Source organism: Arachis ipaensis, chromosome B9 (genome assembly GCF_059453495.1).
Source record: "Arachis ipaensis isolate K30076 ecotype BB chromosome B9, ASM5945349v1, whole genome shotgun sequence".
Classification (NCBI taxonomy): Eukaryota; Viridiplantae; Streptophyta; class Magnoliopsida; order Fabales; family Fabaceae; genus Arachis; species Arachis ipaensis.
Window position 1 is genome coordinate 159,196,228 of NC_142444.1, and position 13,150 is coordinate 159,209,377.

At 33.4% G+C, this 13,150-nt stretch overlaps 3 protein-coding genes across 3 annotated transcripts; all 3 read right to left on the reverse strand.

The window, feature by feature from the left end:
• Positions 1-4,073: 4,073 nt before the first annotated feature.
• On the reverse strand, positions 4,074-4,873 carry LOC107616734 (transcription repressor OFP11). The gene has a single exon (XM_021111228.2). The coding sequence runs from the start codon at positions 4,853-4,855 to the stop codon at positions 4,250-4,252; it is 606 nt and encodes a 201-aa protein (XP_020966887.1). The 5' UTR covers positions 4,856-4,873; the 3' UTR covers positions 4,074-4,249.
• Positions 4,874-6,583: 1,710 nt separating this feature from the next.
• On the reverse strand, positions 6,584-7,749 carry LOC107619719 (late embryogenesis abundant protein D-34). The gene is made up of 2 exons (XM_016322014.3): positions 7,384-7,749; positions 6,584-7,292 (listed from the first exon to the last, which is right to left on the reverse strand). Exons 1-2 carry the CDS (start codon positions 7,702-7,704, stop codon positions 6,843-6,845), a joined length of 771 nt encoding a protein of 256 aa, XP_016177500.1. The 5' UTR covers positions 7,705-7,749; the 3' UTR covers positions 6,584-6,842.
• Positions 7,750-9,747: 1,998 nt separating this feature from the next.
• On the reverse strand, positions 9,748-10,871 carry LOC107619157 (uncharacterized). Its single transcript, XM_016321397.3, has one exon. It carries the CDS (start codon positions 10,584-10,586, stop codon positions 9,996-9,998), a length of 591 nt encoding a protein of 196 aa, XP_016176883.1. The 5' UTR covers positions 10,587-10,871; the 3' UTR covers positions 9,748-9,995.
• Between the last annotated feature and the right edge of the window lie 2,279 nt (positions 10,872-13,150).

Below are 13,150 nucleotides of genomic sequence, written 5' to 3' on the forward strand. Positions count from 1 at the left end.
TGACAATTAGAAAATAAATTTTATATATTACCATAGCTGGATGCCATTATACATATTAATTAAGATTTTTAGATATGTGTTATTATAAAATTATTACATGTTACTTAAACAAGTTTGATTTGTCGGGCGACATACAAAATCAGAATAGCAAGAAACCAAAGCATGGATAGCAAGCATGCAATGTCCTTATGCATGCAAACAAAAACAGTGAGTGGCTATAAGTCTATCCCTTAACTATATAGAAGAAAATTGCTGTTGGAATATATATAATTATCTTATAGAGAGCACTCATTTCCCAAAGTCGTAACATACATAGATTAATAGCAATATATATATATTAATAAGAAGACAATGGCGTTTTTGTCACTTCCAATCTTGATGTCTAAGAAGTAATGCTCAGAATAAGAATAGTGCCTGCCTATATTGTTAAGATCAGCAACTTTTATATTTTGTAATCATCAATTGACTATTAATAGTATTTTTTAATGATGTGAGATTATATTTAATGATAAAAAATTACTTACTTTTCTTTTGATGGTTAAATACTAGTCACAAAACATAAAAATTGCTAACCCCTAAACTTTCTCTTAGAAAAAAATGAATTGACAAATTAATTAACAGACCAACCGAAATCTTTGCAATCAGCACCTATCATATAATATTTAAAAATTCTAATATTCTCGTGTAATAAAAAATGCTAATATTTTCATGTAATGAAGTTTATTTTAAAGAAAATGTTAGAGAATGAATATAATTTATTGTTTTTAATCAATAATTAACTAAAAATGTTTAAAAGTTTTTTAGATTACTAAATTAAAAAATTAAACTGATAATTAAAAAGATTCACAAAACATAATAAATTCTGTTGGGTCTTAACAATTTTTTTATTTTAAAATTTATCTGTAATTGATAAGTTAAATTAGTCACATTTAATTTGGTTTATATTAGTTTATATATTATATTATCCACAACCGCTAGATTTATTTTGTCATGTTCTACTCTTTTCAATTATTTATTGCATTAAGGCTTTGAAGAGTGTAGGTGAACGGATACATTTCTAATTCTGTATATATGTCCACAATATATGCGTTTATTAGAATATAATTGATTCTCAATTATATATCTTCAAGATAATTGGTCTTTTTATTTTACATTAGAGTAAAGTATCGTTTTTGTCTCCAACATTTGGGTAAGTCTTATTTATGTCTCTAACATTTAAATCGTCCTATTTGTATTTATAAAAGTGATTCAATGTTATCCTACTATCAATTATACTAACAAATCATATTATATTTTTTAATTATTCTCACTTGGATGTATCCATTCTCAATTAGATCTCACTTGAATGTGGTCGATTTTAATATTATACCCACTATTTGTGTTTAGATTCAATTATGTCCCTAGAAAAGTGAATTATGTAAATGTTGTAAGAATTAGTTTCAACATTTGATGAACTATTTTTCGGAGTAGATCATCGATTCTATCCCAAATATTTGTATTCTAATTTCAAAAAGAGATTTTTAAAACTTGCGCTCATGATGTGTTATTGACGGCAAGATAACATTGAATCACTTTTACAAACGTTAAGGATACAAATAAGACGATTTAAACGTTAGAGACACAAATAGAATTTACCCAAACGTTAGGGATAAAAACAATACTTTACTATTACCATTATTATTCTCAATTATTGGAGGAGTCATCACCATGTCAAATGCAGCCCAAATATCAACTTTTCGTGCTTTTATTTAAATAAAAAATATTAAATAAACTATTATTTATTTTATATTCTAATCAATACTGACTAATTTGTTTTATATCAGTCTCTATATATTTATTTATAAATATATATATTATTTAATTTATTTTTAATATATATTTTATACTAATAATTCATTTTAATAACTAATTTTGATATATACTGAGCATTAGTAGATATAGGAAAATACTTGCTTACTCATTTTTATAATTAGACTCCAACAAGCATTTTATGATTGAACATTTGAATCTTAGCTTTGATGCGCTGGGTTTCATCTTTGGTAATAGTAAAGTATTTAATCATAATCCAAATTCATTTTGATTAAGATACGGCGATAAACTCATACGCAAAGGTTTGGCTACCCCACTAGATCTATTGTCTTTATTTCCTAATTGGCGGTATCAAATGAAAATTGAAATGTTATTGTTTCATCACATCAGACCAACTTCTCAAATATAGTCGTAGTATTCATATATTACGAAAAAATTCGATAATTCAATTGAGCTATTTTTTTAAAATTAAAAATAAAAGAGACTCGAATTTATGACCTCTTAAATGAATATGGGAGACTATGTCAATTGAGTTATTACTTACGGATTAATATTAAATAACATAAAAGAGAAATGATAAGAGACCAACACCACCGATAAAAAAAATTTGATTAGTATTAATTTAAATATTAAAAAAAAAACAACCAAAAAAATATTGTCGCCTATAATGTTTCTATATATTTTGTTAAGTTCAAACTTGAAACACACGTTACTATGATAAAAGACAAAAATAATGCTTCTCCTATACCCATGCGAAAGGATTCCGAATTTGAACAAGAGAAAACAAAAAATATGAGCAAACAGAGTATAACATTTCATGTGAACTTTATCTTCTGTGTTAGTGGTTTGAAATTCACAGGAAACATGCATTCTTGTACCCCCTGCATTCTTTGTGCTGAAAACAAGAATATTAATCATAATATTAGAATCTTGTACACAAGGCCTTCCCTCTACTCATTGTCACTAATTATATATAGTTTATTCATAGTTCTATATATATAAATAACTGTTTCTATGTATATATAGTTACAAGCAGTCTTCATCATTCACTTTTTTATATGTAATAAATAACAATGTTCTTAATTAGTTCACCAAATGAGGCTTGAAAAACTATCACCCAATATATGATAGTTAATTAATGTGGCATATTAAACTCGATTATAATTCCAAATGAACATTGACATATAATAATTGTGCATACACATAAAGACAAATGGTCTGGTGATAGTATAAAACTACCTAAACCAACTACTACCTCTAATCTATATATAATTAAAAAGTTAAAAACACTTGCTTTAGCAAGAGTGTCCATTATTCTTTTGCCGTATATATGGTAGTTGTTGAAGTTCTCTCTTTGGATCCTCTTGCTTTGTCCCCAACTCTCCCCTACATGGCATATAAAATAAATAGCAATAATTAAGCAGAGTAAACCCAAAAGTTAATTTGCATTCTCGTAAGTCATAACACAGCCAAACATTTTTTATATTCAATGCAAATTGAGTTCTTCAAAGCTAGCTAGCTCCTTGCTTGTGCTGCCATTACCTACCTACCTTCAGCATTTGTTTTTGAAGATTTTATGTACCCAATTTGACGATAAGATTATTTAAATTTCAAAACAAAAATAGAGCTTGTTTAATTACAATTTGGCATATATATTAGTGCATGATAGGTAGAATGAAGCAGAGAAGAGAGAGTGAGCATGAATTGATCATGATTATTCATAATTGATTTTTGTTCATTTGGGGATTATTGGGTAAGCAAGCAGTGTTCCTTGATCACTAGTACTTCCTTTAATATTGGTTTTTGTTGTACTTGCCACCTCCAATAATATCAACTACTGCGCCTCCCAACGTTCATTAATAATCTCAATCTTATTTTTATTTGTTTCTACTTCTCCGGTGAAAACTCAGGTGAAGTGACTTCACGTGAAGTTGATATCTGAAAACCGTTAGATGAAAATTTAGTCAAATCAGTCAAATTATCTAACGGCTCTTAGATATCAACTTCACCTGAAATTGACTACACCTGATTTTCAATCCTACTTCCCCTCTGCAACCTAATTATGATATGACAATATAATTATGAAAATTAAAAAATAAAATTATAACTTTATAAGTAAAAACTCAGATACATTTATGTTTATTATATAAATTTATTAGTTAAATATAATTAAATAATTTGATATATTTAATTAAATTATTATTTAATAATTTCTAACCGTAAAAATAAATGTACATAAAAAGAGTACCATATATAGTTGCCAGTTGCCATTAATGGAGGAGCACAGAGACAGACACCTCTGCATCTGCATGTCACCTTCCCTTTTTCGATTTCTCAAACTCAATTAATTACATACATGCCATTACAGAGCGAAACCCAAAAGCAATTAATTAATTAATATTATAATAATCCATGTCATGCATGAATTGACTCATTGTTGCTACACCAACTGCCCTGAGAAACTAGAACTATGCCGATGGTTCTTGAGTCTCCGGCAAGACTTGGATTTCACTACCGGCGGTGAAGGCAACGACGACGAAGACGACAAAAGGTCAACGACGAGATCGGTGAAGGCGCGAACAATGTACCTGTGGGTGTGTGATGGATTGAGAGCCAGGTAGCACAAGAGAAGATCGTGGAGATAGTCCCAGTCTTTGTTCACATCCAAACCCCGCCGTCGTGAAGCAATCATTTCTTGCATTGAGCGGAAGAAATCCACGTAGGGGTCCACCGAGTACTTTGGAACCTTCACTCCGCCGCTTGGTATGGAGGCACGCGTGTCCGGGGACTCTATGATGGAGTTCGAGGTGCCCGGCGACGAGAAGAAGAACCTGTCGGAGGCGAAGAGTGAGGCCAAGTCAGGTGGGTCTTCGGAGGAGTGGGAGGTAGTTAAGTTGGAGGTGCTTGTGGGAGTGGACGGTGACGGTGACGGAGAGAGGATGGTTGGATGGTGCTTCAGCTTGAAGAAGCAGAGGTGAAGGTGCTTTGAGAACAGCTTTGACATCTTGGATCGTTTTGCAATCTTACACTCTCTCTCTTCCTTCATTCCTCTCTTATAAATACATACATCAAATTATGTTACAATATATATAATAAAAGGTAGAAACTCAGGTGTAATCGACTTCACGAAGTTGATAGTTGAGAGCCGTCACGTGGAAACTTAAATGCAGTCGACTTCACGTGAAGTTGATAGATGAGAGCTGTTAAATAAAAATTTAGTCAAATCAGTGAAGTCGACTGCACCTAATTTTCCATCATAATTTGTTAAATTTAACTAAATTTTGATCTAATAATTTTCGATTATTAATTTTAGATGAAGATAACTGTAAATTTGTTTCTGTCTTATTTTTATTATGTCTCAACATATATACAACAACTAAATATTGCAATAACCTATATACTTTTGACCTAACACTACTTTATCACATCATGCATTGCATCCAAGAATTTCTTAAAGTTTGTACTTATATTGATGGTAGTATGCAAATAATTGATGTTGATAGTAAAATTGATATCAGTGTACCGGTAACCGAGAGATACAGACAAGAACTAGGGATATGCATACATTTTAGGGAATATATGTTTGAATAATATTAGGTATTATATGTCTATACATTTTACGGTGAAAAATACGAACGAACGTATATTTGAAATAAAAATTAAAAAACGTGATCGCTACACAGGACTACTCATGCACATGGTGGTCCCTATTGAGGATTCAGAGACCGACCGATTCTTGTCCCTGTATATTATTTTGAATTAAATGGAATTATAACTTTGATTGATTATCACATATATGTGAAAATTTTGTTTGGATAAGTAGTAGTGAGTAGTAGTGTTTAATTTGAATGTACGTCCAATAATGAAATATATCAAGTAGTGTGTGGTCGCACCTATCTGTCATTTCAAATCTGATTGAAGAAATTTTGTGCGCATTTCCATGACCATACAATGCAAGAGTTTCAGTGCATTAATTCGATTGATCCAGGGATTCCTTTTTTGTGAATTTCCTAAGTGCATAATTACCATTTTAGCTGAGTTGTGATACTAAGATTGAAGATTGAATGATATTATATAGGCTTGGCCAAAATGAAAAGAAAAAAATAAAATAGCATGGATGGAGTGCATATCTGTGGGAGCAGGCAGGCATGCAATGCAAAAGTGTCTGAGTGGGATTCTAGGCGACAAAAATGGGCGAGTGAGTGTTCTGAATCTGAGGTGGTAGTTTTGTATTTGTATCATTCCCATGTGATATTGTAATCACGTGATCATCGTCCTTCCCATCATTTCCTACTTCTGCCTAATACTAGCAACTAACACAGGGTCCCCCCTCCTCTTCCAACTTCTAACCTTTTCTGCTCTTTCCACTTTCTTTTAAATTTTTATGACCTTGTTCAAATTGCCTAATAATGCAACTGTTTTTCAAAATGTGTATATGCTTAATACACCTTGTTGAATACTTAAACATAATGTAATGTTTGCATTACAATTCAGTGACTTATCAATAACATAATTCATTGTTTATCAAGTTGTATGTTAACTTCAGGACATATCTTCTGGTTTGGAAAAGTACAAAGGATTTAAGGCATCATTCATGTGATACCTTTTCAGCCTGTTTATTTTTCCTTCTCAATCTCATGGACCTGCAATAAGGTTTGATTACTAGGCCTATTGGATTGAGCCCTTCTTAGCTAGCTGAGTGTCAATGTTGCTTGGGCTTTTTCACTATGGTTTCAATTGAGGAAAAAAGAACAAGAAAAAGAAAAGCATGACCTTGGCTAATAGTAGAGGCAAATAGTTGATTAGAAATTAAGCAAGCAACAGAACATCAACATGTGACTACTACACACATGATATGATCATATATGATTACAAAAGCTCTCTAGCTTACAAACAAACAAAAATATATTTAGTCTGATGCTTGAAAGTACCTATAAAACCCAAAACATAACATAATACATATACACAGAAAGAGTACTAGAAACGAGTACTATACCATTACCGACCCCAACTTCACATATCGTTGTATTATATTAAACATTAACGTTCTCATTGAGCCGAGCAGCTGCAGCCACAGAAGCCGCCACGCCACCAGGGGTGGTGCCACCGGTGTTGTTCCTTGCCTCCGCACTCGCAACTCCTTCAGCATCCTGGTGCGTAGCAGCCTTATCAGCCGGCAGCTTCGCAGTGGCGCCGGTCAGGATGTCGGCCAGCTTGATCTTATCTCGGGGATTCCGGCACCCAGCATTGAAAGCCACCGCCGACTGAGCCATGGCAGCCAACCCTCCCGGCTGGATTACATTGCTCCCGGTTGCCCTCACCTCAGCCGCTTGTATTGCGGCAGCATCACTCTGCTCCACCGGCTTGCTCCCCACCGTCTGCGCGGTAGCCTCCAGCGCCTCCCCTATGGTTATTGCACTCTCTCGAACCGCGCTGGCCCGGCTAGACTGAACCGGTGTCGGCTCAACATACTGCCCGACAACCTTAAAATCGCAGGGGAAAAAAGACATGGATATAACAACATAAGTTGAAATCGAGATGAGGAGAGAAAATAATTAAAGATAAGAACAGAACCTGTCCACCAACTGATTCGGTTACAATGCGTCTTCCGGGGGCTTGCATATCAGTGACGGTGACACCGCGGTCTCCGGCGACCTCGTTGACATCATGGTGTCCGACGAGGCCAGCCTGCTCGTTCAGGGTGGCGGCGGATTGCATGGCTGCTGCTGCTCCTCCTGGCTGGGTCTTGCCGAGAACGCGGGTCTCAGCGCTCTGCATCATGGCGGCGTCTTCGGGTTTGACAGGCTTCTGTGCTAGTTCGCCGGAGACATTGAAAACGTCGCCGTATTTGATGGGGTCAGATTCTTCGGGGCGCCTATGCTGTTCCTGGCTCATTATTTTCACTAAAGTAGCTTCAAGCTTATATTATATGACATGCAATTTGCAGAATAAGTATATATATAGGTTTTGACGGAGGTCAAGAGGTGGAAAGGGGGTACACGTGGCACAGTATGACACCTGTCATCCATTAGAGTGATATGCTAATAGAACGTGGCATGCTCTTCTCGCACCCATCTAGCATTGGTGTTCTAATTTTTTCAAGACTGAATTCCAGAAGAGGATATATATGCACAATACCATTTACACTGACAAAGTTAATTTTTTTTTAAGAAAAATATAGGAAAAGAATAAAAATATAAACCATGTGAATAATAGATATATCGAATGCTCATTTTATTAGATGTATGAATAATTATTCTAATATTAAGATTTAGATAGATAATTTAAGAATGTAATATATTTTTATTTGATTAATAGTTGTTCAAATTGTTCAAACAAATTATTAGTTAACATAACCCTTTTTTTTATTATCATACAAGAGCCTCATTTCTAGCTGAATAGCCCTTCAACAGCACTTCGTTATGTGGTATTTAGTATTTTAAAATTTCATAATATAATATTTGTGAATTTGTAATATCTTATGTTTCTAATCATACTCATAAATGAATTGTAATATTTGAATAAATATTGGTGGAAATGTACAGGAAAAGAAATAACAGACCATTGTGATATTAAGCAAGAAAAGTATTGTGAGTTGAGTAATCATGGTTCTTTCAAGGAAAGTGTGTGATTGGGCTTGCAAGTTGCAACTAACGTGATTTCGTTGCATCTATATATGGCTCTGTTGAGTTTAATAACATCAAGGAAGTTAATCATCTACGATCATTATGCAAGAGAAAAAGCAATGCACCAAGACAAGATATAGTTCCCTTTTCCAACTACAATTCTAGGAAGGGGCATGATCTTCCCTTGGTGCCACATCACCATCCCCTTTGTTTCCACAAAGCAGAGGTGTTCATGGAGTATACTGGCAGAGTGGAGCAAAGTGACTGAATGCACTCTTCCCCATCACCAAGGGTGTTGTTTGACAAATCCGAACCAGAATTATGGAGTGACGATGGCGGACAGGTGCCAAACAGTGTCAAGCATAGGTGTTAAAATCGTGGATAAAATTGAGACATCGTTTATATTTATTACATATTAAATAATAAGTACATAACTTATAGTTAAGTACTTTAACCTCAATCACTGGTTTAGATTTTTAAAATACAGATTCAGTGACCAAAGTAGTCATATAACTCACTAATCCAGTAATCCCCACCGTAGTAGCCCCCGTAACAGATCAGAAGACCCGTGCTGTATGGCACTTGACATGTTAATATTGGTGTCTTCGCTCTGTTCTAAGCTGGTACAGCAAAATTCATGAATTGGTAAACATTAAGAAGAATAATTTTCACCTTCACCCAAGACATTCAGCGAATTAGCTTTCAAAACACATTCTTTCATAAAGATGTTTCCAACGCGGTGCAAAGAATATGCTTGGTGCTTTTGAACTAGACGAAGCAACAGAACTCTGTTTTTATGTGATGCCTTCTCTTTATGTGTGTACAGAGTAGTACTACTACTATTAGCCATTTTTGTGAAAAAGCACATAGCAAGCTGAAATAAATGTTACGTGCAATGTACTGAAAAAATAAAATAGAACTAACATACACCCATTCCCATTTAATCAAATGTTATATTTCATAATAATTGGACCTAATCAATCTTCAAGTGAACAAAAAATGATTAGTCTATAGACTAAAAGGGATAATATGTTGGCGTGAACAACAAACTTTGGGTGTCAGAAAAGCAACACAAATTCATGAGTGATCTTCTTTCTTGATCATTCAAATGTTCACCACCATCAAATATTAAATCACAAAAGTCTAGAGCTAATACCAATTCAACTTGCAGCAAGAGAAAAGCACTCAACTGAAGAACAAACAAAGTTAACTAGTCTGAGAAAACAGAGTTGCCTGTGTCAAAAAATATGCAGATAAATCCTAATTGAGAAACAATCAAACAGCATAGACACCGAATGAATGACATCATCCATTTAACTAATCACGAAGATTGCCATTGCCATGAATATGGCCATATAGACCATTCTTACAATGTGAAGAACCAAAGAAAAAAAGACAACCCTTTTTTCCCCTTCTGATTCAACAATAGCAACAATCAAATTCACAGAGAGAAACCAGTTCCAAAGATAACAACCTGAAAATCTAAACTCACATACTAAGGCCGCGTTTGGAAGGCACCTTTTATCATCATCATCATCACCACCATCAGAACCACCTTCATCACTGTACAAGCACAAGCCTACCACCATTACCCATGCCCCTACCGCCATCACTATCCTCAACATTCTCCGTCGCTTCCTCTTCTTCGTCTTCGCCCTTTGGCACCGTGACGATAAGCTCGCCGTCGACGAACACGGCGCTCGCAAGCTCCGGCCGCGTTGATTCCGGCAGCCGGAACCTCCACATGTCGAGCTGGAGATCGTCGAGGGAGAACTCCACTGGACTACCGTCTCTGACAACGATCTTGGTGACGCCGGGATGAATTTCTACGGCGTGCGCCCTCACGTCACCGATTCCGTCAGTCTCGGCGACAAAGCGAAAGCAATCGGGGGCCTCCTCGATGGCGACATCGGCGTCGGACCGAAACGGGAGCTCCAGGACGCGGCTGAAGACGTGCGGCAAGCGACGGAGCTTCTTTCCGGCGGCGGCTGCAGCGTCGACACCGAATTGAATGGTGATGTTGCGCTTTCGGGGACCAACGGGATGAACCTTCATGGTAGTAGCTCTGGATGGGAACGCAACAGAGGATTGCAGCGCCAAGATTAACAACAAAATCAACCAATACCGATGAAGAATCGGAGAAAGAACCATAAAGGAACAGTTTTTAATCGTTTCAGTTATTTTCCCCTCTTTCTTAATTTGGGGGAAGGGCTTCTTGGTGTGAAGAAGGCCTGAACAAACCCTAACCCTAATTTTCGATACGATCGAGTATTCTGAAGGGGGGGAAGTGGATTTTTTATTTGTATTTTTCTTTTGAGCGCAGAAAATTTTTGGGAGTTCGGAATTGTGTGAAGGGATGTGGTGAAGAGAATGGAGAGAGAGAAATAAGTGGCGAGATAAAGGAGAATGGATTGATTTGAATTTGATGTTACTGTGTTGCCCTTCTTCTTCTTCTAATTTACTAATAAATCTCTCCATCAATTATTATTAGCAATTATTGTTAGAAAAATAATTATCAATTAACTCAAAAAAGGAAACACCTTGCCCAATGAAAAACAGGAATTACTGTATTATTAGAAACAACTGATAATTCTAGATACTAATCATTATCAAGTCATTCCTTTTTACCAAATTAACAGCACTAATGTGTTACGATATTTAATTTAGAGCTGCTTGTTTTAATTCCACAAATTAAACTAAATTAATTAGTCGTCAGTTTCAGGATTTTCTTACTCCTATAAAATTTATGGATTTAGTATCTATTAGCACTTGGGGATTTAGAATTATCTATTAATGATGATCATAATAAATTTTAAAATTTTATGCATATATATATATATATATATATATATATATATATATATATATTAAATTAGCTAAATAAATTTTTAAATATTAGTTAAAACTTATGGTACTAAATTTCATAAGAAATCACAATTATTAAGTACAGTAAATAAAAATAAATTTTTTTAATTTTTTAATTAAAAATATAAAATATAATTTTTAACTTTTTATATTTTTTAATTTCATCTATAAAATATATAATAAGAGATTATACTTTATCTCTTCAAATAAAAAAATAATTGAAAACATCTAATTCCAAATAAATATGTCACTACCCTTTAAGTTAGAAATGCCTATACTCTATAACAACCACCAAATTAATAATATTGATCAAGTGGACGAGATCCTGGTGATAAAATAAAATCTATTTTTTTATTTTTTGTTTTATTAGTGAGACTATAGTTTAGTTTTTTTTTTTTCATAATTATAAATAAAAAGATTCAAATTTACAATTTTTAAATGAATATATAGAGATTATACCATTTAAATTATAATGGTTGACGACCAAATTTAAATGGTCAAGTTTGTTGAGTTTCATTTTAACATAAAGTATATGCTCGACTTTTTTACTCCTATCATTATTTACCTTTGAGACAAGAAAATGTAGTTTGCTTTAAACTAATTTTATTGCAATAGTACTGTGCTATCTTTTAATAAATAATAACACGTTGACTTTTGATCGAGTAAAAACATGATCCTATATACTAAAATTTAATTTATTAATGTCATCATATGATATCAACATAAAATACAATTTATATAGTGTTAGTAAATTGAACATTGAAGAAAAAGAAAGAGACGATTGAACATAATTTAGACTACTCTGTTTTACTGAACTCATTCAATTTTTTTCTCTTTTTCTTGAATTTTAAGTTGCAAATATACTCGTAAATATTATGTAGCTGCAATAATTTTCCTTACCACAGGATTGAAATATCCAGTTACAAATCATTCATCAATTTTTAATTACTGTATTTCCCAATAAACATTTTAATGCTAATCCATATGTGAATTAGTAATCACACATGGAGCCACATGGTACCAAATCTCCAGCTTAGAAGCTGGTGGATATTCATAAGTAAAAATGAAATCATATATTGAAACCTCTTATCAAGATTCTAAAGAAGAAGATAGGTGAGATTGTTGCTAACTGCATTAGAAAAAGATAGGTAGCATGAAAAAGGAAATAAAAATAATAATACTTCCCATTCATTCTTGCCAATTTCTTCTGTGGTCCTTTTCCAAAGTCAAGTTCTCCCATGGCATGTTTTCTCAGTTAATTCTAATTGTTTTTTTATTCATTATGGAGACATATTCAATTCAATATTAAAAACTATAAATTTTTACATGAATCAACTATGTTTTTGCTCACACACATGAAATCCAAAATAGTTGGTGTTATGTAAAGATATCAACTTTTCTATTATGCTAGTGATTAATTATTATTTCGACCTTTTTTAACACCAAAAATTACTCCCACGTTTAAGTTAATGTATATTTAAACAATCGTGTTAAATATATATTAAAAATTATTAGTATAAAATATACATTGAAATATAAAATATATATTAAAAATAAATTAAATTATATATTTATATATAAATATATAACGATAAATTTTAATGTGTAAATAATATTTTTAATATTTAAAATAGTCAAATTTATTTATTTCAATTTTTCGTAACCGATTTAAAATTGGATTTTATAGAATGTAATTTTCTGTTTCGTAGTTGTTCATATCTTGATCCAGAATATAAGCCAGGTCCAAATCAAGACAAGAGACCCAATCCAAAAGAATGGCCTTCACTTACTATCCGACATCCACTAAGAAGTCGGAGTCAACACCAGCAAAGTAGTCAGCACTTATCCAA

Excerpts from the sequence above, each read along its gene's own strand:
- LOC107616734 (XM_021111228.2), bottom strand. The coding sequence starts at position 4,855 with ATGAAGGAAGAGAGAGAGTGTAAGATTGCAAAACGATCCAAGATGTCA.
- LOC107619719 (XM_016322014.3), bottom strand. The coding sequence starts at position 7,704 with ATGAGCCAGGAACAGCATAGGCGCCCCGAAGAATCTGACCCCATCAAA. Across the intron at positions 7,293-7,383 it reads CCGAATCAGTTGGTGGACAG|GTTGTCGGGCAGTATGTTGA; the intron begins GTTCTGTTCTTA and ends TGCGATTTTAAG.
- LOC107619157 (XM_016321397.3), bottom strand. The coding sequence starts at position 10,586 with ATGGTTCTTTCTCCGATTCTTCATCGGTATTGGTTGATTTTGTTGTTA.